This window comes from Misgurnus anguillicaudatus, chromosome 8 (assembly GCF_027580225.2).
Source record: "Misgurnus anguillicaudatus chromosome 8, ASM2758022v2, whole genome shotgun sequence".
NCBI classification, from domain to species: Eukaryota; Metazoa; Chordata; class Actinopteri; order Cypriniformes; family Cobitidae; genus Misgurnus; species Misgurnus anguillicaudatus.
In genome coordinates, this window is record NC_073344.2 from 29,773,770 (window position 1) to 29,799,986 (window position 26,217).

Below are 26,217 nucleotides of genomic sequence, written 5' to 3' on the forward strand. Positions count from 1 at the left end.
CCCTGTACGGGAAACTGCCCATTAATGTTTAGCTGGGTTTAACAAGTCTAGTATTAAGGATGACTTATTTCAAACATAGTTTTATTTAAAGAATGCTTTTGAAAATCGATCAGTTTTCTGAATTGTAAAGTTTTTGTGACAGTGAAGGCTCTGGGTGCTTAAGGCAGCCAAAATTGTCTCTTCACCTGTTGTATTTGCAGCTGTCACCAAACCCTGCTGGTGGTGCTTCATATGGTAAATTTACTCACTGTCACAAACACTCACAATGAAACAAATACAAACATAACTTGATTTCTTTTCCTATTATTCTTTAATTGATCAAAAATGATTAAGATCTCTATGTGTGCGATCTTTATGTGGCCTTTGAAAGTTGCCATCTAGGTTGGAGTTCCCACCTCTTTACAACCAGGATTGAAAGATGACAGAGGCAGTGGGGGTGCAGAAGAGAGGGAGGGTTATATTTAGAACGACAGGATTAAATATCAGCCCCTTCAGTCTGGGAATCTTTCTACCACTCTGTCCTTTTCCAGCCCAGGCCGTGTGGCAAGCAGACCTGCAGCCACTTTCTCTCCTTTTTTCTTCCAAGTGCCATTTCAAGACACACGAGCATGGATCCCAATGCGTTAAAGGAGGAACTCCGGCTCTTCCAGAGCACCTTGCTGCAGGACGGATTGAAGGAACTTTTGAATGAAAACAAGTTTGTGGACTGCACTTTGAAAATCGGTGATCGCAGTTTTCCCTGTCACCGCCTGATCATGGCCGCCTGCAGCCCCTACTTCCGAGAGCTGTTCTTTTCCGAAGATGGAAAGGAGAAGGAAATGGGCAAGGAGGTGGTGGTCGACGATGTCGATCCCAACATTATGGATATGATCATCCAGTATCTGTACTCTGCTGAGATCGACTTGACGGACGACAACGTTCAGGAGATATTCGCCGTGGCGAATCGTTTCCAGATCCCCTCTGTGTTTACAGTATGTGTGAACTATCTCCAAAAGAAGCTGTCGTTGGCCAACTGTCTCGCCGTCTTCAGGCTCGGCCTGGTCCTCGGCGTTCCCAGGCTTGCCATAGCGGCACGTGATTACATTGCGGACCACTTTGAAACTGTGGCTGCTGAGGAGGAGTTCCTTCAACTGGCGACCCATGAGCTCTTGGCCCTGATCGGTGGAGACACGCTCAACGTGGAAAAGGAGGAACTCGTGTTCGAGACGGTGATGAAGTGGGTGCGCAGCGACAAAGCGAAGCGAGCCAAGAGTCTGGGCGAGGTATTCGAGTGCATCCGCTTCCGACTGCTGCCGGAGAAGTACTTTCGGGAGAAGGTCGAAACCGACGACATCATCAAGGCTGATCCGGAACTCGTGAAGAAGTTGCAGGTCATCAAAGATGCCTACAAAGGAAAACTCCCAGAGGTGAAGAAGAAGGAGAAAAAGGAAGGAGAGGAGGAAGAGGAGGAGATGCTGCCAGGTTTCCTCAACGATAATCGTCGATTGGGGATGTACGGACGAGACCTGATCCTCATGATCAATGACACGGCTGCCGTGGGGTACGATGTGGCTGAGAACGAGTGTTTTCTGGCTGCCATGTCAGAACAGATTCCAAAGAACCACGTGAGTCTCTGCAACAAGAAGAACCAGCTCTTTATCGTTGGAGGCCTGTTTGTCGATGAAGAGAACAAAGCTGCTCCACTGCAGTGCTACTTCTACCAGGTACATCTTTTAAAAGCAGTGTATTTTCCAAAATCCACCAATCCAATTTGAAACTAAACTCCAGCATTGGGTGCTGGTGTCTTCATTTGGGTTCCATTTGGACAATCAGATTCATTAGATGGATAATTCTGGTCTAACCTAAGACTTGTTGGTGAACGCCAAAATTATAATGTAGTAAAGGTAGTAAACAGTGCCATAGAACTATTTTTTCTGTGTGGTTCCATAAAGAACCTTTAACATCCTCAGAACCTGTCTTATGTCCAAAAGGAACATTTGACTGAATGGTTCTTTGGAGAACCAAAATGGTTCTTCCATGGGATCACAGTAAAGAACCATTTATAGGACCTTTGTTTTTTACGAGTGTATGGTGGTCTTTTCAAACTGCATAATGGTGCTAAAAATGGCTTTTCACAGCAATGCCATAAAATAACCATTTTTGGTTCCTGAAGAAACTTTTAGCCAAATGTTCTTATAAGTACCTTTTAATTTGACCTTTTCATAACCTGAGAAATCCACAGTGTGGATACCCATTTACTCATTTGTTAACCTAGCCTAGTTTGACTTTTTGTAACAGTAACCCCTGCCAATTATTTATGCCACACTCTTAAAAATAAAGGCGCTTCATGATGTCATAGAAATACTATTCCTGGCTGAATGGTTCCATAAAGCAGTGGTTCTCAAACTGGAGGCCGGGAGATGGTGCCAAGAGGGCCCCATTTTTATGACATATTTTAAAAAACATTTATTTATTATTAATAATAATAAGGCTACTAACCAGCAGCACTACTTTGTATAATTTTAATATAATTTTGTATAATTAAAATTGCGCGAAGGAATGCACCGTACACAAGGGGAGTCGCATGCGGAAAATTTGAGAACCACTGCCATTGAGAACCTTTCTGGTTCTTTATAGTGAAAAAAAGATTCTTAATATTATAAAAAGGTATAAAAGAAAGTTCTTTGACTGAATGGAGTGAGTGTTAGCACATTTTTTTCTTGAATCCACTGTTTAGGTCATTGTAGACTAATATTAAAGCCAATAAAACAATTTTATAAATGTTTTAAATATGAAATGGTATATACTATCGTTACAGCTGGACAGTATTGCCAGCGAGTGGAGAGCAATGCCGCCCATGCCCAGTCCCCGATGCTTGTTCAATCTGGGCGAATGTGAAAACCTGTTATTTGCTATCGCCGGCAAAGACCTGCAGACCAACGAGTCTCTGGACTCGGTCATGTGTTACGACACTGAGTATGATGTCTATTCATCTAATGTGTTCATTAATGTCATCTTTGTTACGGTTGAACTCTTCAGAACTCCATTCAGTGGGTTATTTATAAGTGGGTATTATGGCCTCAGACGTGTAGCTAATATTTCATGTCATTACAGAAAGATGAAATGGAGTGAGACCAAGAAACTTCCTCTGCGTATTCACGGCCACGCTGTGGTCTCGCATAACAAACTGGTGTACTGCATTGGAGGAAAGACAGATGATAAGTAAGTGTGTGTTTGTGTGTGTGTGTGTGTGTGTGTGTGTGTGTGTGTGTGTGTGTGTGTGTGTGTGTGTGTGTGTGTGTGTGTGTGTGTGTGTGTGTGTGTGTGTGTGTGTGTGTGTGTGTGTGTGTGTGTGTGTGTGAGACTGGGATCAGTGGGGAACATATGGTGTAGTTTGCAGCTGTCTGCACTCTGTCAAAGTTTCTGTGGGGTTGTCAATGATCTTCTTTTTACTGGGTGGCACTTGTCACATATACAGTAGCTTCATATGGACTGCATTGATATTTTACTGTAGTGTAGATTCTTTACTGCCAATAGAAATCAATTCTGTGTTAAATTTGCACTTATACACTACCACACCATGATGATATATCCTAGTGGTTCAACATGTGGAATGTAACAGGAGTTTCCAAATAAAACACACATTTCTTTTGCTTCTTCTCTTGTAGCAAAGCTATCAATAAAATGTTTGTGTACAACCACAAGCAGTCAGAATGGAGGGAACTAGCGGCTATGAAGACGGCCAGAGCGATGTTTGGAGCTGCAGTTCACAATGGAAAGATTATCGTAACTGGAGGAATGAATGAAGAAGGTCTTACGGCTACATCTGAGGTCTACGATTTTGGAACAAACAAGTATGTATCAACATGATTACCTCATTGCAATAAAACTAGCTATAAGATGAACTACACTATACTATACCATACTGTGCTATACTATGATATACTACACTCACACGGCAGTACACTACACTAAACTGCACTACACTACAATATGCTGCACTATGTAACACTTCTGCACTATACTACTCAACACTATACTGTATGGTACTGTACTATACTAAACTATACTGTACTACACTATACTACACTCACATGGCAGAACACTACACTATGCTGCACTACACTATACTCTACTGCACTACACTACATAACACTACACTATACTGCACTATACTACTCAACCCTATACTGTATGTTAATGTACTATACTAAACTATATTGTACTATACTCTACTGTACTACACAACTCTACACTATTCTGCACTATACTGTATGGTACTTTAACATACTAAACTATACAATACTATTGTATGTACTATACAATGCTATACTACACTCACAAGGCAGTACACTTCACTACACTACACTACAATATGCTGCACTACACAACACTAATGCACTATACTACTCAACACTATACTGTTTGGTCGTGTACTATACTAAACTATACTGTACTCCACTCACACGGCAGTACACTATACTCTACTGCACTACACTACACAACACTACACTATACTGTATGGTACTGTACTATACTAAACTATGCTATACTACACTCTCACAACAGTACACTGCAATATACTGCACTACACTACACTACACTATACTGCACTATACTGTATGGTACCGTTCTATTCTAAACTATACTGTACTATACTCTACTGCACTATACTGTATGGTACTGTACTATACTAAACTATACTATGCTATACTACAATCTCACAACAATACACTACACTATACTGCACTACACTATACTGTATGGTACCATTCTATAATAAAGTATACTGTACCATACTATTCTATACTACACTTACACAGCAGTACACTACACTATACTTCACTGCACTGCACTACACTATACTGCACTATACTACTCAACACTATACTAAATTATACTGCTTGGTACTGTACTATATTAAACTAAACCGTATAATACTCTACTGCACTACACAACCCTACATTATACTGCACTACACAACACTATACTACACTATACACTATACTACATTCACACGGCAGTACAGTACAGTACACTACACTATACTGCACTACACAACACAATAATATACTGTATGGTACTGTACTGTACTAAATTATACTTTACTATGCTATACTACACACTCACGACAGTACACTACACTATACAGCACTGCACAACACTACACTATACTATATGTTACTGTACTATACTATACTGGTCCACACACACAAAAAGTTTGAAAACCCCTGCTGTATGGTACTGTACTATACTAAATTATACTATACTGTACTACTATACTACACTCACACGACAGTACACTACACTATACTGCACTTTACCACTCAACACTATACTGCACCATACTGTATTGTACTGCACTATGCTAAACTATACTACACTACACTCTCACAACAGTACACTACATTATTCTGCATTACACTCTTCAAGGGTTCCCCAAATCTTACCCTGGAGTTTAGCTCTAACCCTGATCAAACACACCTGAGCAAGCTAATCAATGTCTTCATGATCACTAGAAAATCACATGTGGGTAAGTTTGATTAGGGTTAGACCTAAACTTTGTAGTGCTCTGGCCCTCCAGGGCCAGGGCATACTTTACTGTGCAAAGACTACTATATCTTAGTATTGTATCTTATATTATACAGTATCTTTTTTGTGTTGGCATGTCTATATGTGTTACTCCTGTACTCTCTATGTGCTGTGAAACATTACAATGTACAGTGCACCAGTTATTATCACCAAACCAATAGGAATACAATGTTTCTGGGTGCTACAATATAACTTGGTGGTATGTTAACTAGCAGGCCTTGGTTTTTCATGTTTTGTTTTTTTGTATGTCAGGTGGGATACATTTGCAGATTTTCCCCAGGAGCGCAGCTCTGTGAATCTGGTGAGCACTGGAGGAAACCTGTATGCAGTTGGCGGCTTCGCTATTGTGGAACTGGAGGACAAAAGCATCGGACCCTCTGAGATCACAGACATTTGGCAGTAAGTCCCACTAATAAATCATTCAAATCCTCTCCACACATTGACTATTGATGCATTTAAATACAGTGAATTTATTGAGCGTCCCAGGGTGGATGTATTGTAGTGGGTATAGCTTCTGACCCTGTCCTCATTTTCACAAGGTATGAAGAGGATAAGAAGACGTGGAGCGGTATGCTGAGAGAGATGCGCTATGCCTCCGGTTCCTCCTGCGTTGGCATGCGCTTAAATGCTGCCAGGATGCCCAAACTCTAAAGAAAACCACTCTTTCCCCAAATGTGACCACATTTGGCTGTTTGACCTTTGACCTCCACACCCACACACCTGTCTGTGTCATTTTACGCTAGTCTAAAATGAGGAGCTATTACAAGAGCAAACGGGAACTAAAACTGTGTCATTAAAGTGTAAAAATAGAAGATGGATTCCTGTAGTGACTTTTATTTGACATTTAAAATGTAATACCGTTGTTGTGAAATGTGAAAATGTGTGTATGCGAGCGTGAATCATTTATCCTTTAACGCCAAGCAGATTTCTAAAGCATGTAAGTAAGGACAGGTGCATTTCTGCATTGTTAGTATAATGCTAAGATTGATCTCTAGTTCTCTACAGAAAACAATGTTATCTATGTGCAATTTTTTTGTAAAATAAATGTTTTTAAACCATACATACTAACCCATGGCTTACTTGTGCTTTCTGATGTTTCGGCAGACGTTGCAAATACAAATAGTGCATAAAATATGGATAGATAGATGTTAGAAATGTACTGCTGAAACACGCCAAAAATGACTGTAAATTATGTAGTTCCGAATTGCAGAGATATATATATATATATATATATATATATATATATATATATAGTTTTTTCCAGCATTCAAATTTGGTTGAGTGGTTAATAACACATTTTTTCTGTGGTGTGACACACTTAAAACACATTTAATATCTGACTTTACAGGGACTTTAAACAATTTTTATTAATATGTTACTCTGTCACAGGTGCAGTAGTTTTAGTAGGCTATCATGTTAGTCTTCTGTCGTTTGCTAATAATAAAATTACAATTACTTTTGTATTGTAATTTTATTTTATTTTTTTCCGCTTATTTTTATTGGTTAATAATCGGGAAGACGTATAAATGATGTAAATACAATTCATATGTCCGTGATAAATAGTTTTGAATGAAGAAGTTTTTTAATTTTTTTTATTGCTCAAAGAACCATACAAAAAACCAAACAATATTCAAGATACAAATCTTAATAGTTTACAAAGGAGAAGTCCAAATAGCAGCATAAAGTAAACATCATAAACCTAGGTAACACAAAGAAAATAAATACAAAATTACTTTTGTATTGTAATTAAATATAAGTTAAAAACCAAATACTGTAAAAAAGAAACGCTACTAGAATTTTTGGAGTACAGGCTTCCGTAGTCTACAGTTCAGGCGGTTATTTCTTCTACCCATAATGCACCGCGACTTGTCACGGCGCCATCTTTGGAGCTCCGCTCGCTGAGGACACGAGAACGCGCTTTGATGGTGTTTATTTTTGTCTTCGCATCAGTTACGTTTGTTTAACTTCAACCAGACATGTAAGTTATATGATGTGTTGTAGATTAAATTCCCGTGAGCTTTAATCGCGTTTTATAAAAGCGCACGAGCGGCTGAAGGACACACTTGTGAATGCATATAGCATGCTAGCATGCTAATCATTCAATCCTTAAGCAGAGACATACTGCGCTTTACTGCTGATATGAGCAAGTTACATTGAGTTATTACTTTTCTGAAGTTTGAATAATATGTAATTTAAACGTCCTGAGGTACACGCTGCTGTTGTAGTTTTCACGGTATGTTTAACGTTTAGCATACGAGCAACTGAATGCTTTTAAAGGATGCAAAGCCAAAGATTTTTAAGGGATGTATGAAGTTGTTTATAATCTCCAAGACAACATAAACCGAAGGCTTACACTTTGTTTAATAGCTTTTATTAAGAAAACTGTGAGTGTAGTGTATTTTATTCAGTTACAGTGAAAGCACCTAAACTGCCATTTACATTACACTGTGTGTGATGATATGGAGATGGTCTCATGTTTGTCACATGTTTGTATTTACAGTGAGATGGGGGTGAAGGCGCAGCGTCCTCGCTGCTTTTTTGACATTGGCATCAGTAATGTTCCATGTAAGACTTTACATCTCTTTTATATCTAGAAATTTGACATTAAGTTCCCTATATATGAACTGTTATTCCGGTGCTCTTTTCTTTTTGCAGCCGGGCGAGTGGTCATTGAACTTTTTACTGACATGTGTCCCAAGACATGCGAGAACTTCCGCTGTTTGTGCACCGGTAAGACCAAGTTCTTAAACTATATATAGTCCTATAACATAAAGCATTGATGTTTGTGCTATTTTTCACAATGTACTAATCTTTCCGTATCTTCAGGTGAAAAGGGAATTGGGAAGACTACCCAGAAACCCTTGCACTACAAAGGATGTCTGTTCCACAGGATAGTTAAGGACTTTATGATACAAGGAGGAGATTTCAGTGAAGGTACAACAATCGTTGGCTTTATTACTTTACAATATCGTACTGGCTGTGTGTGATGACGTTTGATGATGCGTTTGCTGTACAGGAAATGGCAGAGGCGGTGAATCCATATATGGAGGTTTCTTCGAAGGTAAGTTTCTTCGTCATTATCAAAATTGATTCATCGTTAATGTTCGTAAATGTCTAAGTCACAGAAATTTTTCACTTAAAACCCTATTTCTGTTTTTACGATATTCTTATTGTCATTGTTTTATTTGATTTTTTTAGATGAAAGTTTTACAAAGAAACACACTGAGGAGTTCCTGCTGTCAATGGCAAACAGAGGGAAAGACACCAATGGCTCACAGTTCTTTATGTGAGTCCGGTACAATGGCTTCCTAAGCAGCCATTCCCACTATCCTCGTGGATAATAGCAGGACGTGATGATGATCTACAGCTCATTTTCTTTTTGCAGCTATATGCGTAGACACTAGATGTATATGTCCTCTACCTTGGTGTTTGGCTCGACAACTGCAGATGACAATGGCCCAAATCAATTTGTGGTGTGCATTAATCACTGTTTTTGTGTTTGTTAGATTTGTATTGACATTCTGCCTCACTGTTTTGTGTCCCTGACCATAGAACTACAAAACCTGCTCCTCACTTGGACGGGTAAGTGTTGTGTTTTTAATAAGTCACTGTTTTGGATTCATTTATCTGAGTGTTCTTCCTCTAATCTTTTATTTGATGCATTTTGTTTTCCCAACAGAATTCATGTGGTGTTTGGTCAGGTGATCTCCGGCCAGGAGGTGATCCGGATGATCGAGAATCAGAAGACGGATCCCAACAGCCGACCCTACGCTGAGGTCAAAGTGCTCAATTGTGGGGAACTGGTTCCAAAGACTAAAGGTGACAATGCATATTTATTTTCATGTTTAAACGTTTACTGCTTGCGTAAATTTGACCCTGCACTACAGAACCAGTGTTAAGTAACAATCATATATTTGTAGCAGAAGCCAACAATACGTTGTACGGTCAAAATTATTGATTGTTTTTTAATGCAAAAATCACTAGGATATTAAGTAAAGATCATGAAGATATTTTCGTTAGTATAAAAAAATTATTTATGATAGTAATGTGTTGCTACAGACTCCATTCGGACAATTTTAAAGGCAATTTTCTTTTGCACTCTTGGATTTTCAGAGTTGTGTATCAGTCAATTTTGTCCTACCATAAAAAAACAACACATCAATGAAAAACATATTTATTTAACTTTCAGATACTGTATGTCATATGTTATCTAATACAGAAAGCTAATGAATGACATGCATTCGGGCCAAATGATAAAAGATTAAAAGTATTGTTTGTCCCTGTTTTCGTCTTCCAGCAAAGAAGGAGAAAAAGAAGCATCAGTCTTCCAGCGAGAGCGATGATTCCTCAGATAGCTCCTCAGATTCAAAGGAGTCGGAAAAGGAGGAAAAGAAAAAGCGGAAGAAACACAAGAAAGAACACAAGAAAAAGAAAGAACAGAAGCCTAAGAAAGAGAAGAAGGGGTACGTGTCAAACACAGACTCCATTTACACATTAAAATAAATGTAAGAGCTGTCCAAACTGAAAAGAACTTGCACTGACCTATCTTAAAATACATCAGTGCCCTCTGTTTCCCTCAAAATGCACACAAGTGATGTTTTTACAAGGCATGTTTGTTCAAACTAGTTATATTTCATAAATTAGGCTTGTAAGCTAGTCCTGGAAACCACCTCTACATGTTGTTTAAATAAGTTAAAGGTGCAGTGTGTAGTGCAGTGTGTAAATTTTAGTGGCATCTAGTGGTGAGGTTGCGAATTGCAACCAACGGCTTAGTCCACAGCTGACCCCTCACTTTTGAAACACATAGAGAAGCTACGGTAGCCGCCACCGGACAAACATGTCATTGTCGGAGACAACTTAGTAAAAAAAAATTGTCCTTTAAGGGCTTCTGTAGAAAAATGGCAGAACAAAATGGCGACTTCCATGTAGGGGGACCCTCTGTGTATGTAGATAAAAAGGTCTAATTCTAAGGTAATAAACACATAACGGTTCATTGTGTAAGGTCTTTATACACCCCTGATAATATAGTTTTGTATATTATTTTGCATTTCTGTCAAAAGATCCTTCTAAAAATTACACACTGCCCCTTTAAATCTGTGCAGGTCTGATGAGGAACAGGCTGAGGCTGAACCTGTTTCGACTGTCCGCCCAGAGGAAGTCCCGCCCATTCCTGAAAACCGCTTTTTGCTAAGGCGAAGCCCCCAGCCGGCCAAAGAAGAGGAACCGGGAAAAGAACAGCGCAAGGAGGACTCTGGGAGAGAGCGGCAAAGAGAGAGAGAGCGGGAGAGAGACAGGTGGGTGGGGTTATTTTTTTCTCCATATAGAGAATGTTATCTACAAAGACCTGTATGGTGTAGTATGGATGGTTGCGTTTTTTTAACTAGCTCACAACTTTGTAAATTATATTCCAGACCCACGGCGAACTCACGCCCAAATCGCACAAGACTGGTTATGACCAGGTCAGGGCGGAGAATTAAGGGACGAGGACCCAGGGTAAGAAATGAACAAATGCTGTTTGGTTTGAAGTAAAAAATAAACTGCATAGCTTTTAGTTTCAGTTTAAACATGTCAGTTGTGACCTTCAATCTGATCTGTAGCGTTATCGGACGCCTTCTCGATCTCGTTCACGTTCGTGGGATCGGTTTCGACGCAGCGAGACGCCTCCACATTGGAGACAGGAAATGCAAAGGACACACAAAGCAAAACCCAACACAGGTGCCACCCAGGAACGATGGATCAAGGGAGACAAGTATGGGCAGTTTTACGTTATATCCAAGATTCAAGTCATGCAGAAACTAGATATGTACTAAATTTGAATTGTTTGCCATTACAGAGGGGACATGTCAGAGGGAAAGAAAGAAGCTACTGAGCCAACTAGTGAAAATAAAATCGTTGGGCAGGAAGAATCAAAAAAGAACTCTGAAAGAGAAAAGAAAGAGGGAAAGCGTGATAAATCGCGCAGTGCCTCCAGAGGACGAGAGAGAAAACGGGACAGACATCGTTCAAAGAGCAGGGACCGGGAAGCACGGAAGAAGAGCGACGCTGACGCAGAGAAGAAGAAAGCTCGCAGCCGAAGCAAGAGTAAAGACAAGAAGAGAGAGAAGGAAGACAAGCGCGATGAGAAACGAGGACGCTCCAGCAGCAAAGACAAGAAAGAAAAAGACACGAAAGAACGAAGGAAAGAGGGGGAACGAGAAGACCGAAGCAAGGAAGCGTCCAAACAACATCCTGAAAGAAGTGAAAAGGAGAAATCAAAAGAGGTCGAAAAGAAGGATAACGGTGAGCAGCGTCGCGATAGATCGAGAAGCAAAGAAAGGGTTCGCAACGCGACGCGGAGGTCCCGATCGAGGGGGCGAGGACAACGCGGGCAGTCTCGCGACCGAGGGCGTGACAGACGGCGCAGCGGTAGCCGAGACGGGCGATCGACTCGCAGGTCACGGAGCAGAGAGAGAGACAGGGCTCGGGACCGAGGGAGAGATGCAGAAGATAAAAACAAGAGGAAGAGCGCCGATGAGTCAAAGAGCAAAGAGACCAGAGGTCGAGAAAGGAGCTCCAAAGAACGTTCCTCTCAGAAACAGCGGAGCAGAGAACGAGACGATCGACAGGGCGCTAACAGAAAGAGAAGGAAGAGCCACAGTGGAAGCAGCGATTCTGAGAGCGATGGAGATAAACAGAAGAAGCGAAAACGGAGCGAGAGCCCGAAATCAAAAGACAGACCTAGCCCGAAATCAAAAGAGAGAGTGAAGGACAAATCTAAAAGCCCAAGGAAAGACACAAAGAAAAAGGACTCTGGCTCTAGTGACAGCGACAGTGATTAAGAGTCTGCATGCGATACTAAAAGAGACAGCTGACATATTTTAGTCATTCTGCAAACTGGACATCCCCCTCAGGCCTAAATGCCTGGAGTATTTTTTTTAACGCCTTGATACAGACTGCAAATTCCTCATTCGTTTTTACTGTTTGTCCTGCTTTTATCTGCTAGCTGGAGTCTTATTTTCCTTCACAATTTCTCAGCATAAATGTTTAGCGAAGTTGAAGTTCATTAGTGAAAATGGTTGCTTAAATATGAATTTTATTTCTTCTGAAATTTGATTTTGTTTTAAAGGGGGTTTGTTGGGGACGTGTTTGCATACCTTGGAGTTTTGTAAGGGCTTTGTGTTTGTAAAGAGAACGTAATGTAGGTTCTGTTAAATTTGAGAAATAAAAATGATACTGAACCTATGAGCCCAGCTGTCAAATGTAGTGTTAATTGAAATGTCTATTATCAGCATTATAAAAGTAACATTAGCTTTTATACGTAAGCAATAAGGTAAGTATGAAAGGCTGTGGTGTATGTAAGGAATAATTGACAACGGCCATTGAATTATTAGAAACTAATGCACAGCCAAGGTGGTTATGACGCAAAGGATGTGCATTATTTTTAAATAATTCAGGGTCAATTCCACGTTTACCAAAACATTGCTCTGATGGCCTCTTTTTAAGACATTTTAAGGTAAGGTGTGTGGTTTATAGAAAAATAATCAACACCCATTGAACAGTTCTCAGCCAATCAGAATAAAGTATTAAACAGGCCCGTGGTATAACGTGAAATAAGTCACAGCACAAAGCAGGGTCAATGCAACCCCTTCAGCCATGACTTTTACACGATACAGCACTAGCCTTCGAGTACCTCATTTTTTTTCTAAAACAAGTTATCACATAATACAAATACTGAAGCAAAAAATACATAACAATGCAACTTTCGTCAAAAAAGCATTCCTTTCGCTGAAAAATGAAGTCCCTGACTGACTGTAAACAAAATGTTTCATAATATGATAACATGCTGTGTGATGATACGCAGAATCGTAAAAAAACAGCTTTTAAAGGTGCAGTGTGCAATTTTTAGAGGATCTCTTGACAGAAATGCTAAATAATAAACAAAACTATATTATCAGGGGTGTATAAAGACCTTTTATAATGTACCCTTATGTTTTTATTACCTTAGAATGAGACATTTTTATCTCTATGCGTTTTAAATGCGATGGGTGAGCAGTTAACTGAGCCATTGGTTGCAATTCGAAACCTCACCCCTAGATGCCGCTAAAATTTACACACTGCACCTTTAAATATACACTAACTTTACTAGTCAAAAGTTTGGATGCCTTATCCTGAAGCTTGTTAAAATGCTCGAAAGTTAGTTGTGTTGAGCGTGCATAATATATTTATTAAAGGATTTGGATAAATAACAAAACATAGGAAATCCAATACAAAATGCATCTTAAAGTTTATGTTGTTAGGGGCAAAAGATGTCTAATGTGAAAATAAAAATAATTGTAAAATTTCTTTATGCTTGCATAACTAACTGTGTGGTATTTCTTAGACTTTGTTTTTCAATGCATTGGCAAACAGTTATGACGAGTGCCCGCCTTATTTTGGCTGGTTGTGTGTATAAATGCGTCAATGTAAATATTTTTATTTTTAGTAGAAAATGTAACTAAGCAAAATATGTTTTCTGACAACTTACAATTCAAGTAGATGAACAAATGGATAACATATCTGCATCTACCAGCCACTGAAACGCCATTTCTTTTAAATGAATGACTGACTGGAAAAGGAAAGCGAAATACATACTTATTTGAGTAGCCAATCAGAGTGTCGAAATACCGTTAGGATTATGACTGACGTAAGCTACAGCCTATCGAATAAACGCCTTTACTTCTGGGGGTGTGACTTAATCGTGCTTTGTGTAGCCAGCGAGAGTCTATTACGGAATATATTACCGAATCATTAAGCCAAGTGGTCGTCTTCAGGTCGGTAAAAAATTGTATATTTTTTTAATTGTTTGTATTTAAACACCTACACAATGTAATGCGCTGCTGAATGAGAAAGAAAGGTTAAATGAAACGTGACATTTTGAAGTCATATATCGTGCATTTCATCGCATTTCTCGCTTGTATTTGCCGTTCAGGATGAAGACTTTGGTCGCGTTCGACTTCGATCACACTATCGTGGATGACAACAGCGACACATGGGTGATCCGGTCCACTCCCGACCAGCGTTTACCAGACTGGTTGAGGAAGTCGTACCAAAAAGGCCGTTGGACCGAGTATATGGGTCGAGTCCTGACCTACATCGGAGACCAGTCCGTGCAGCCGGACCACATGCGCGCGGTCATGGAGAGCATCCCGTATACGGAGGGCATGATCGAGCTGTTGACATTCATATCCGATAACAAGAAAGACATAGACTGTATCATAGTCTCTGATGCTAACACCATCTTCATAGACTGGATTTTGCACGCGTCAGGGGTGCAGTCAGCTATAGATGATGTCTTCAGCAACCCCGCGAGCATTGACGCGCGTGGGTACATGAGCGTGCGCTGCTTTCACGCGCACGACTGCCAGCAGTGCCCCGTAAACCTGTGCAAGAGGAAAGTGCTCAGCGATTTTAAAGAAAGCCAAGCGAAAGCTGGTGTGCACTACGAGAGGATTTGCTATGTAGGGGACGGAGGGAATGACTTTTGTCCGATCAATGATTTAAATGAAGGGGATATTGCAATGCCTAGGAAAGGATATACACTAGAAAAACTGTTATGCAAGAGCAGATCAGAGGGTTCAGCAACACCGAGGGCCAAAATTATGCCATGGGCAAGTGGCAATGAGATCCTACAAGAATTAAGAGCTCTTATTCAATAGTGAAAGTATTATAGGATTTGTTAAACAAGTGAATATGGGATGGCTATTAAATGAGTTATTATCTGTCATTGGACCGCTGTTGATTCATTTTACAGATTTAAGGGGGTGGTTTCCCAGACAGGCCTTATCCTAGTCCCAGACTAAAATGCATGTTTGAGCTATTATCATCTTGCACTGACATTTCCTAATCCTAACATATATCAGTGCCATTGTTTTGTCACCACTGTTGTTTTTGGTTAGGTATGTTTGTAATAACTATGTAAATGTCCTAATATAACTAAGGCCTAGTCCTAGATTAATCTACACCCTGTCCGGGAAGCTGCCCCAATAAAAACGGCCCTTTGTCCAACACATGAAATTGCTTGAATTATAATGAAGTAATCTGGGCATGAGCTAATCCCGTATTTGCTTGCATAAGTATATATTACATTTTACATAGTTATTTAATTGTAAGTGTTAAAACCAGTGAGTTATCTCAGGGATTTGAGTGAACTTTGAATGATAAAACATCAATATTTATATCACGGGTCTGTTGAATGCTGCATTCTGATTGGCTGAGAAATGTTCTATGGGTGTTGATTATTTTTCTGTAAACCACACACCTAACTTGTTAAATGTCTTAAAAATAGGCACCAGAGCAATGTTTGTGGTAACCGTGGTATAAGCTGAATGGTTGACTCCGGTCCTTTGAATTATTTGAAAATAATGCACACCTGCAGTGTAACGGCACTCCTCATCGCGTTGTGCCGCATTACCACCTTGGTGTGCATTATTTTCTTATAATTCAATGGCCCGTCGTCAATTATTCCTTACTTAATCCATTCAGGTTTGTCATTAAAAATAAAATGAACATAATGGAAATGTTGTAACATTTGGTTAAATGTTTGTCTGCTGAGGTGCTTAAAGGTTCACAGCGATGCCATTGATTTTTGGTTCCTCAAAAAGCCATTTATTTTATACCTTTTTAGTCCAAACCTTAAAACAGAATGGAACCATTCAGCCAAAAATGGTTCTTCTATGGCATTGTGAAACACCTTTATTTAAATTGTAAGAGTAAAGGAGTACAATTAAATATACTATCAAATACTATTTCAATAAATGGCATTGTTTTCACATGTTGTATTTCTGCAACCTGACTGTAACAGAGGTTTCAAACACTCCCATGTGGTATAAAATGTAAAATTGCCTTAATAATTTAAAACAGAAGGCAGGACAGGACAGGCTTTTAATGCAGTTTAACTGTTAGATGAGCATATTTTTGAAGATTCATATAGATTCTCAATCAGACAACATGGGATGCTGTATTGTATTGTCTCAGGTGTTTAGATGCATGAACACTAAATGCTGGGGCTTTTAACACAGTGTGAGTGTTTAATGTATGGAGACATAGAAGTGACAGGAGAACAGTGACTTTAGTCTTAAAACAACAGTTATGGATTCATCAGTGCATTTCTTTGAATACTGGTTTATCTGGTGGTGATGGTGGGGTTAAACATTAAACACAGTCATTTGCGATAGCACAAACTGAGATAAAATAACCGGATATCTGATCATTTAAAACTACACTACCCATAATTTCAGACATCTGATTATTTAAAAACTACACTACCCATAATTCTCTCGGCGTGACGTCATAGCAAAGCGTCGCCGCACGTTGATTCTCCGGAAAGGTTCAGCCAGTGTGAATCAGACGCATTTCACTGTGATTAGACACACTAGAAACAAAAGTGAGTATTGCGTTTTTGAAAACAGCTATTTTTCGGATTTTTACAGTTTTGATCGGGCTTCTCTGTAGACCGGACTGAAAAACAGAGGTGGGCGCGTGAACGCGTTTATTGTTTGTTTAATGTAACATGTGGCGCGCGTGGCGCATCTGCTTTAGAAAGACCTGAAATACTTATAATTTTAACATATGCACTATAACAAAGTTATACTTATTGTTTATAAACACCGGAGTGCTTTCAAACGTAAGCGTTATATATTTCAATATAAATCAGCGTGCGTTAGCTCTATGGTACACGCACGTGGTTTCGGCATCCCCTGTTTTGCATGAATAAGGTACACCACAGATTGCTAAACCTTATTGTAGGTTTTCAAGACAATAATGTCATATTTTAAATATCAGAAGTTCTCGTACGTTCAGTACTGACACTAACAGGCCATGTTGTCACACTTGATTGGTTGTCTTAACCTGTCAGATTTGAATATTGTAATATGCTATCTTTAAACAGTAAACCAGCTATGACCAACAACATAATTGTATTTGTTCAATTGAATGAAATTGCAGAGCACAATGAAAGTGTGACTACTATAACGTATGCTATATGCTAGCGTTTAGGCTGAAGATCTATTGACGTCAGTTACGTTTTGCAGGTCCATACTGAAAAAAACGCACACAAACATACAGAAACGTCCATTAACAATCTCTGAATAATTTATTGTTCCTCAAATTCTGTATTTTCGTCTGATATAGGCTCAAACATAGGGTCTGTTTACACACACACACAGAGCTACTGAAGGAGCTGCTCTGAGAAACAGCCAATCAGAACAGAGCTCAAAATTATTATTCATGACTAGGGCTGTCACGATTATGAAATTTGGCCGACGGTTAATTGATTAATAAATTGCGGCGATTATGATGATTAATTGCCTGCTTTATTGCTTTGATATTAAATGCTCATACATTTTTTGTTTATGAAATAATTTTCGCAAATGTTTGTGATTATTTAAATTAAATCTTTTGCAAGGGTTATCTGGCAGTAAATATTAATACGCATAACACCTATTTAAAAGTAATCCGATACAGTCTCGTTTATACAGGTGCTGCAGCTCCCCCTTTGTGTTTTTTAGAGAGATGTGCAATCATCGTGGTGATCTGAAATCATCGCGATGAGGTCAAACAAATAGCGATGAGACGATTATTTAATCATTGTGACAGCCCTATTCATGACCCTTTAAACTAAGGTAATAATAGCATTATTTGGCACCTTTAAGATAATTGATGTGTAACTGAACTGATGTTATGAAGATTTAATGATATTTCAGTATTAGTTTGGATCATAGAAATAATTTTAAGGCAGGGCAGAAAGAAAGTAAATGGACTTTGAGACAAAAACATCTAACTCCTGACTTCCCATATGTGAAATGTCATATTATTTTAGACTATTTAATAAACTACTACCAGTTTACATTTATTAATTAAAACTACTACACGCTGGTGTGTTGAAAATCCCTTTACTAATATTTCTGGTGTTTGTGATTTTAAGAAAGATGGCAGACACTCAGGAAGCGTCTCCTCTGGAGAAGAAGGTGGCAGAACAGATTGAGGTGAGACAATGAACGGCATGCATTGTTTTTCCTTCAGTTACTTCATTCCTTAAATTGACACGTATGTTTCTGTGTTTTCAGTACTATTTTGGTGACCACAATCTTCCTCGGGACAAGTTTCTAAAGGAGCAGCTACAGGTAGACGATGGCTGGGTCACTATAGAGACCATGCTCAAATTTAATAGGTAATTACAAGACAAATCATCTTCATGTAGCTCAGTTGGTCGAACATTGTGTTCGCAGTGCAACGGTTGTGGGTCAATTCCCAGGTTAACATGAATATTGATGACATACTCTGATAAAAAGTACCAAATGTCCACTTTTTGTGAATTTTAACTCTGCTAATGACATTTTTAAATTGGCATCTTTACACTTTTAAAAAACTTTTTAAGCACCAGGTTTACTTTTGGTTTTGTTTGACATTACATTTGTTTTCCCAGGCTGAAAAGTCTCACATCAGACGTGGCCGTCATTGTCGAGTCGCTACAGAAATCTCAAACCGGTCTTATGGAGATCAGTGAGGACAAAACCAAAATAAGACGAAATCCCGACAAACCTCTTCCAGAGAACAATGAGGAATACAGAGACGCTCTCAAACACAAATCCATCTACATGGTGAGTGAATAAGAACAATGACGTAAAGTAAAACAGATTATGGGTCAATGACATGACATGCATATTTTTTGTCTGGGGATATTATGTACTATAAAAATAACTTGATACATTTATGTCACTTTATTCTATAAAACCTATTTAAAACATAAACCAGCGGCTGTCGTGGTCCACACGTAACTTCCGGTAAACTCAGCTTAGAATAAATAACAACAAAGTTCTTTTAAAGTAGTTTATTTATATAACAAGCAAAAAAACAACACATAGATTACCTAGGAAACCAAAACATTTGTTATTTTCGACGAGGCATTTGTTCAAGAGATCTGTTTAGCAACTAGTCAGACCATTAAAAAAACGACACCGAAAGTAAAGTTCGGATCCAGACGTGTATCGCGTCAGCGCACGTGCGTCCGATGAAACCATCTATAGTGCAGACACACTTTCGGATGTCAAAGTAGTACAACTGCCATCATGGGCCTTTTTAAGAAGTGAATCCCAGGTGGTCTTTATGGCTGAATGTAAAGTTTGTAGATATATTAGTTTTATGGTAAAGTTGTTTTAAAATGTAAACTATTTGCAGGATTGTAATTTTGAATGCAACTACCAAATAAACAAACAAAACCAACATGACACAAGGCGCATCTGGCAAATACAAAATGATAGGTTGTACCACTTGACATTTATCAAAATATTGTGAAAAAATCCTGAAAATATGCATAACATACATTTTTAAAATAATTTTTTAGAAGATTTAGGAGCTTGTTTTGTCGTTGACCCTTTTTATAATTTTTTTTTTACTATTATCTGTGTAAAACTTTACATTCTTTATTTTTTTTACACCGTGGTTGCATCTTAGATTGTACTTGAGGGATACCGTTGTTTTATTACTGTTGTTTAAGCACATATATTGTTTTAATCCAACAGAAAGGTTTTCCCCTCGACATTTCGCTGGATGAGGTAAAAGAGTGGCTTTCTGATAAAGGAGCAGTTGAGAACATCCACATGAGAAAAGGACCACAAAAGACTTTTAAAGTAAGAGATGTTACAATTTTTGTACAAGTAAAAGAATAAAGTGAATATTAAAATATTGCATGCATGAAAATGTCGTACATGCAGAGCGGACTACATTGCTGTACTTGTAGCTGAATGCCTGTTTAAACCGAGACTAAAATTCATAAAAAGCTTTGCACTGTTGGCTAACGCTGAGGGCTTTGACTTTCAACAGTACTGCTCATGTTTTATTTTTACTAATTGTAGCATAAATCATTATGCTAGTTCGACTGGTTACTTCTTTAATACTATAGTATTCCCATTACATGTGTCTCTTTTAGTTAAGCTGCCAGTTTTGTTTCTAGGGCTCAATCTTTGCGGTTCTGGAATCTGAAGATGCTGCCAAGGCTTTTGTTGAGCGCGCCGATGTAAAAGAATTCAAAGGAAATGAGATGATTGTTATGATGAAGTAGGTGCATTACGTAATACTTTTAGCTCTGTGCATTGTGTGTTCCTGTATTAGGGGTGTCACGATTCTCCAAATCCTCGATTCGATTACAATTTTGATTCTAAGTACACAATTAGATTTTCGACTTTTACTTTTTTTAAAAGCACAAAAAATGCTATTCCATTTTTAGACTAGACTTTAATGAAATATAATATCTGACCTTGAACCTGGATATGCCCTGCCATGTTAGTGGTGCTGCCAGTGGAAAAATATGGTACACACCACTGATCTATATAAATGACTGGATTGCGCATAGAACGCTTAACGTAACAGCATGAGGTGAAGCCAGCGCAGAGTTCGAGATGCCATCTTGGTATACCCAACCGGCAGACGGCGTCATTGAGTCTTCCATTCAAAATCATGTTTTAAATTCACCCGCTTTACAGCGTATCAGTCACGCAAGATTATTTTTAGGATATGTGTACGTAAATTAACTGTTAATTCTGGTGTTATTTGCAATGTTTATGTACGGGCAGGATAATGGATTTATAAAAAACCGTTAAGGTGAGTGTGTCTGCTGCGTTCTGTTAATGACACGGGTATAAATAAAGTTTTTTTTGACATTCAGCTACACGGTCAGCGTTATTTCTCTAAATAAGTTTAGGTAACTTGTAAGTTTAGATAACATAAAACCAGCAAATTATTCCATGCACATACGGTGATTGTTTATTTAGATTTCAGAATGAGCACGTTTGTCATTAATACTAAATATGTTGCGGTCTGTCTGCTGATCTTATACAGTAATGGAGATGAATGTATAATAACTGATTAAAAACTAAAATGTACAACTTTCAGTAAATAACTATGTACATGCTTAGGACGTTTGTGTTGTAATAATGTACAGGGTAACTTCAGATATAAAAACGAAGACTAGTAAAGTGATGTTTTATCATTAAAATCTGATCGCGTCCATTGATTTAATAGAATGTTTGGGTATACCAACATGGCGGCAAGGTGGCCTCACAGCTGTGACGTCATGCGCAATCCAGTCATTTATATATATCAGTGGTACACACACATACCTGATAAAACGAAACTTCCTGTCAGATGAACATTCATGTCGGTACTTTGCACCTTGCCATTTAAACGCCAGCGGGAGTAATGACGAGTTTATATGGACGCGAACTAATCCTATGTCGGAGTCCGCTGCTTGTGTTGTAAGTAAACATGCTGCACAGTGTTTTGTACATGCATATGTTAGAGCTTTCTCTGAATTTTCAGCGCAATTAATGAAATAAGATTGCGCAACTTTCACACTTTTGCAAAATGAAATTGCTGAGATCAGCCGCTTTCGTTATATAAATATAGCGCTGTACACCGTGTGTTCGCGCCAGAAGTCAGAAAAGACGTAAAACATTGTGTTCAGTACCTCAGATTAGATAAATGGGTGGAGATGCGGCCTCCTGTGGCTGTTCGAACACATTAAACCACCCATGTGGGTTTACGCTACAAAAGCTTGGCCGGTCGACCGGACGTGACATGGGGCAGCGAAATCATGACACCCTTATCCTGTATCATTTTTAAGTTGTTACTTGTTATAATATTTTCAATAATTTTGTTTCTATTTTATAACTGAAAGGATGTGAATGTACTAATGTTGTAACCTTTGACATCTGTGTAGAGAGGACTACTTTTCTAAAAAGATGGCAGAGCGGAAGCAGAACCGTGTGGAGGCGAAGGCCAAAGCCAAAACGTGAGATGACACAAAATATTAATTCCACAAAAAAATGCACAGAATGATATAAGATGTTATAATGGTTTAAAATGTACATTTCAGTGATAAGGAGGTCAAGCAGAAGCAAGCCGAGGAGGAAGAGCTGGTAAATGTTATACAAAATGAAAGCACTGTGTAAGACCGGTGTGCTGGTGTTTGTAAAACATTGCTCTTGTGTTTACTCAGAAATCCCTGAATGACCAGAGAGGCTGTCTGCTGAAGTTTTCTGGTGAATTGGATCAAACATCAAGAGAAGATTTTCACAAGGTCTTCTCAGATCATGCTCAGATAAAATGGATTGATTTCACCAGAGGAGCTAAAGAGGTGAGAACTTAGACCTGCTCCATTTATCACTCTTTGAACAATATAATTTTCAGACTAAGCATTACCCGCCATTCACAAGTTTTTATGGCAATCCATATTTCCGCTATTATTCACTAGGTTGGCGCTAACTTTTGTGAAAATCATAAAAAATGCTGGTGCTGGCTGGAAACGTTATATTTTCATAAATGCAGGCAAAGAAATAGTTCATGTTTATCATAATCAATTCTTTGAAATGTCCATTATTTTTTCTAGTACATCCAGCGGTTAATGGATCACAAAACTTAGTTCAGATCCCATTAAACTTAAGGCTACAAGCAAACTACACCATGGTCTCTCAACATCGTCATCACCTCCAAGCTTTCGACAGCTCTTTCAAACATTTAAAAACATGTTTTCTGATACTCTGAGGATGAATGTTTTTTGGGAATTGTGCCCATATTGAATTGTTTTTTTAGATCTTCATGCGTGATTGCGTTAAAAAGTTTAAAGTCTTAAATTGTTTAAAATCACTCAAAATGTAAACATTTGCAAGATTAGAAACCATAGACTGTAAAAAAAGATGGACGACGCGAGGTCGCCTCCCACCATTGTAATGAATTGAAGCCAAAAATGTCCGACCACGGTCGCCGCGATGTTACGTAAAAACGTCAGTTTGGAGCCAAGGCATGCGCAGAAGGAATCGTCCGTGAAGCCAAAGGCGGAGCCGCGGTATCAAACTTCCGCCCAAACGCTCGCGCGGCCAATTCAACCACTCCAATCATAACGACACGCCCCGTTTCTATAGCATCAAATTACAAGCTAAAATGAAACTTATCACAAAAATGAACACTTGAACATATATCAGCGTGATAACAACTACTTGAAAGGACCAAAACCATCTTTCGAAAACTTTTATTGGAAGTGTAAATATTTTTTTTATTTAGAGCAAAGTCCCATTCATTTGAATGGAAAGGGCGGGGTTATGACTTGTACTGCAGCCAGCCACCAGGGGGCGATCAAAGAGCCAGAGGCTTCACTTTTCAAGGCTTATGAGGCACACCCGGTAGAAACACGTGCAAATGATAAGCATTCACTATATAAATAAGCGAATTAATCCGCAGATTGCATGTGTGCCGAACTCATTGGTTTTCTTGATATTTTCCCCAGGGCACAATCCTATTCCACTCAAACGCCAAAGAGGCTTTGGAAAAAGCCCGCGAGGCTCAGGGAGGCGAGGATCTCAAGGTTAAAGATCAAGTCGTTCATTGGGAAGTGCTTGAGGGAGACACAGAAATGGAGACGTTGAAGAAGATCATTGAAGATCAGCAGGATACCATGAACAAACGCAAGGGAGGCAGAGGTAACAAACCCTAAACAAGACACAGGGCAGGACTTTTAACTCGGGCAATCCGATATTTAAATGCATTCGTTTGACTGTAGGAGGTCACAGGGGTCGTGGAAGAGGGAGAGGAGGCCGCAGAGACCGAGGAGGAAGAGAACATACACAGTTTCAGGGAAAGAAGACCAAGTTTGACAGCGATGATGAGGCAGATGAAGGTGACTGGGAATTTAATTCACATGAACAGTTGTTGTATTACTTAGATAGATTAAAAAAACTGAATATTGTTTTTCTTCAACAGAACAAGCCAGTCCAAAGAAGAGGCCGCTTGAGTCTAACGGGCAAGACAATGAAGCGCCAGCTGCCAAACAAGCGAAAAGTGAAAACAGTTCTTAAGGGCGAAGACACGTGGCCTTACTTTTGTACAGTAGATATTTCCTTAAAGAAGTCCAGAAGATGCACTCAAGACTGCTACACGACAGCCGACCCTTTTAAAACCCCCCATGATAAAGCTTCAGAGACCACATTCATATGGAAATCTTTTTATTTTCTTAAGAAAGCATGCATATTAGGTTTTATTTATTTGCTGTACACGCATATATAGTTACCAAAGCCTTTAAGATTTCTGCAAACCTTTCATTGTCTAGATTTCATGTCCGTTCTTTCTCAACAGTTTGCTGAAAGCGACACGTGAGTTTAGGTTTCATTGAATCCAGTACTGTATCATTATATAAGGCCTGCATGAGATCTTAAGGAAACATCTTTTGCTAGTTTTTAGTGATGTGCTGAAAGATAAAGCTTTTTCCATGAATGAATACATGTTATTATAAATTTGCTTTGTAGTTGAACTACTAAATAATTCCACAAATAATGTTGTTTTTTCTATATGTTCCTTAAAAGTCTGCATTAAGTGGTTACATGGGCGTGTAGATCTGGGCTCTTATTATGAAATGTTTCTTTTGGAAGTTTTTTTAATCGACTTTTCGTTAAATCTCACAGCAGCCATTAAGCAACACAAATGTCTCTTAATCTTAAGTGTTGTTTTAGATGCTCAGAAATAACCAATTCAGGGTTTCAACAAGCACTCTGTTTTTTCTGTTAAGAAGAAATATTACATTCGAATTTCAATAAAGGGTCTGAAAGTTAAGTTGTTTGTGGTGTTTTTAGTGATCATTTGGTTCCCATCTTCCAGATGACCTCCCAACAAAATAAGCTTTCAGAAGCAATTACATTTTATATTAAAGCTAGGGAAGTATCAATCTGCCGATACCAATATTCGATTACTTAGAATGACATCTATCGATATCGATAGTTTTGCTTTTAACTTCATTTCGACTGATTTCTGATAGTGGGGGAAATGGCTTATATCCGCCAATACCGTTTATAGGCCGATATATCGCTGCATCCTTAATTAAAACCAATATAATTCTCACAGTCATTGTAAAAGTCATTGTAAAATGTGGCTTTCTTAGTATTTTTTGTCTTGTTTTAAGTAAAAATATCTAAAAATTCTTAAATCGAGATGCATTCTTAATGAGCAAAATTAATTAAGAAAACAAGTCTAGTTTTTCGACAACAAAATATCAATTTTAACTCAATCTTTTGCTTAAAACAAGAAAAAAATCTGCCAATAAAGTGAGAAATTTCTTGAATTACGTGTTTAAGAAAAAGTTTTTTCTTACTCCATTGGCTGATTTGTTTTGCATATTTTACGCACAAATTCACTTCATTTTGATATTTTTTGTCTTTAAACTAGACTTATTTCCTTAAGTCATTTTGCTCATCAAAATGCATCTTAATTTGACAATTTTTAGATATTTGTACTTTTAAAAAAATAACTTTTTTTTGTTTTGTTTTTCTCTGAATAGGTTAATTAAATGTTAAATGAAGAAGTACTTAACAAAATACTTGAAAACCATTGGTCAGCCATATTTTTAATAAACACTTGACAAAAACATATGAATGTTCACTGACTCTGTATTAATTTGTAAAAATTATTTCTATATTTTTAGGTGTTCTTTTTGCTTAGTATCTTAGCACTTCTCAATTTTGCTTATAATAAATTGCTTTGTTTTTTCCCACAAGTTGCTTTGTATAAGAGTGTCTCCTAAATGTTTATATGTGTACAGACCGAAGATTAATTCATTTATACTTAAAATTATCTCATCAAGTAGGCTTT

The 26,217-nt window shown here is 38.4% G+C and overlaps 4 protein-coding genes across 6 annotated transcripts; all 4 read left to right on the forward strand.

Moving 5' to 3' along the window:
* The first annotated feature begins 506 nt into the window (after positions 1-506).
* klhl41b (kelch-like family member 41b) lies at positions 507-6,639 on the forward strand. The gene is made up of 6 exons (XM_055214188.2): positions 507-1,703; positions 2,798-2,955; positions 3,094-3,201; positions 3,648-3,833; positions 5,824-5,970; positions 6,111-6,639. Exons 1-6 carry the CDS (start codon positions 609-611, stop codon positions 6,220-6,222), a joined length of 1,806 nt encoding a protein of 601 aa, XP_055070163.1. The 5' UTR covers positions 507-608; the 3' UTR covers positions 6,223-6,639.
* A 750-nt stretch (positions 6,640-7,389) lies between these two features.
* ppig (peptidylprolyl isomerase G (cyclophilin G)) lies at positions 7,390-12,795 on the forward strand. Of its 2 annotated transcripts, none has more exons than XM_055213023.2 (13): positions 7,390-7,549; positions 8,072-8,136; positions 8,227-8,301; positions 8,398-8,505; positions 8,588-8,632; positions 8,770-8,857; positions 9,124-9,153; positions 9,251-9,390; positions 9,869-10,034; positions 10,674-10,865; positions 10,983-11,064; positions 11,169-11,320; positions 11,405-12,795. In XM_055213023.2, the coding sequence occupies exons 2-13, from the start codon at positions 8,076-8,078 to the stop codon at positions 12,387-12,389; spliced, it is 2,124 nt and encodes a 707-aa protein (XP_055068998.2). In that variant the 5' UTR covers positions 7,390-7,549; positions 8,072-8,075; the 3' UTR covers positions 12,390-12,795. The 2 variants fall into 2 exon arrangements, with proteins under 2 accessions (XP_055068998.2, XP_055068999.2); XM_055213024.2 differs by lacking the exon at positions 7,390-7,549 and adding an exon at positions 7,780-7,804.
* A 1,412-nt stretch (positions 12,796-14,207) lies between these two features.
* phospho2 (phosphatase, orphan 2) lies at positions 14,208-15,910 on the forward strand. Its single transcript, XM_055213027.2, has 2 exons — positions 14,208-14,360; positions 14,519-15,910. Exon 2 carries the CDS (start codon positions 14,520-14,522, stop codon positions 15,243-15,245), a length of 726 nt encoding a protein of 241 aa, XP_055069002.1. The 5' UTR covers positions 14,208-14,360; position 14,519; the 3' UTR covers positions 15,246-15,910.
* Positions 15,911-16,832: 922 nt separating this feature from the next.
* Positions 16,833-25,185, forward strand: ssb (small RNA binding exonuclease protection factor La). Of its 2 annotated transcripts, none has more exons than XM_055213026.2 (12): positions 16,833-16,972; positions 18,516-18,572; positions 18,654-18,757; positions 19,013-19,187; positions 20,109-20,216; positions 20,540-20,643; positions 22,304-22,375; positions 22,460-22,502; positions 22,583-22,720; positions 23,867-24,059; positions 24,140-24,256; positions 24,340-25,185. In XM_055213026.2, the coding sequence occupies exons 2-12, from the start codon at positions 18,516-18,518 to the stop codon at positions 24,432-24,434; spliced, it is 1,206 nt and encodes a 401-aa protein (XP_055069001.2). In that variant the 5' UTR covers positions 16,833-16,972; the 3' UTR covers positions 24,435-25,185. The 2 variants fall into 2 exon arrangements, with proteins under 2 accessions (XP_055069001.2, XP_055069000.2); XM_055213025.2 differs by having other exon boundaries at positions 16,837-16,972; positions 18,512-18,572.
* The last annotated feature ends 1,032 nt before the right edge of the window (positions 25,186-26,217 follow it).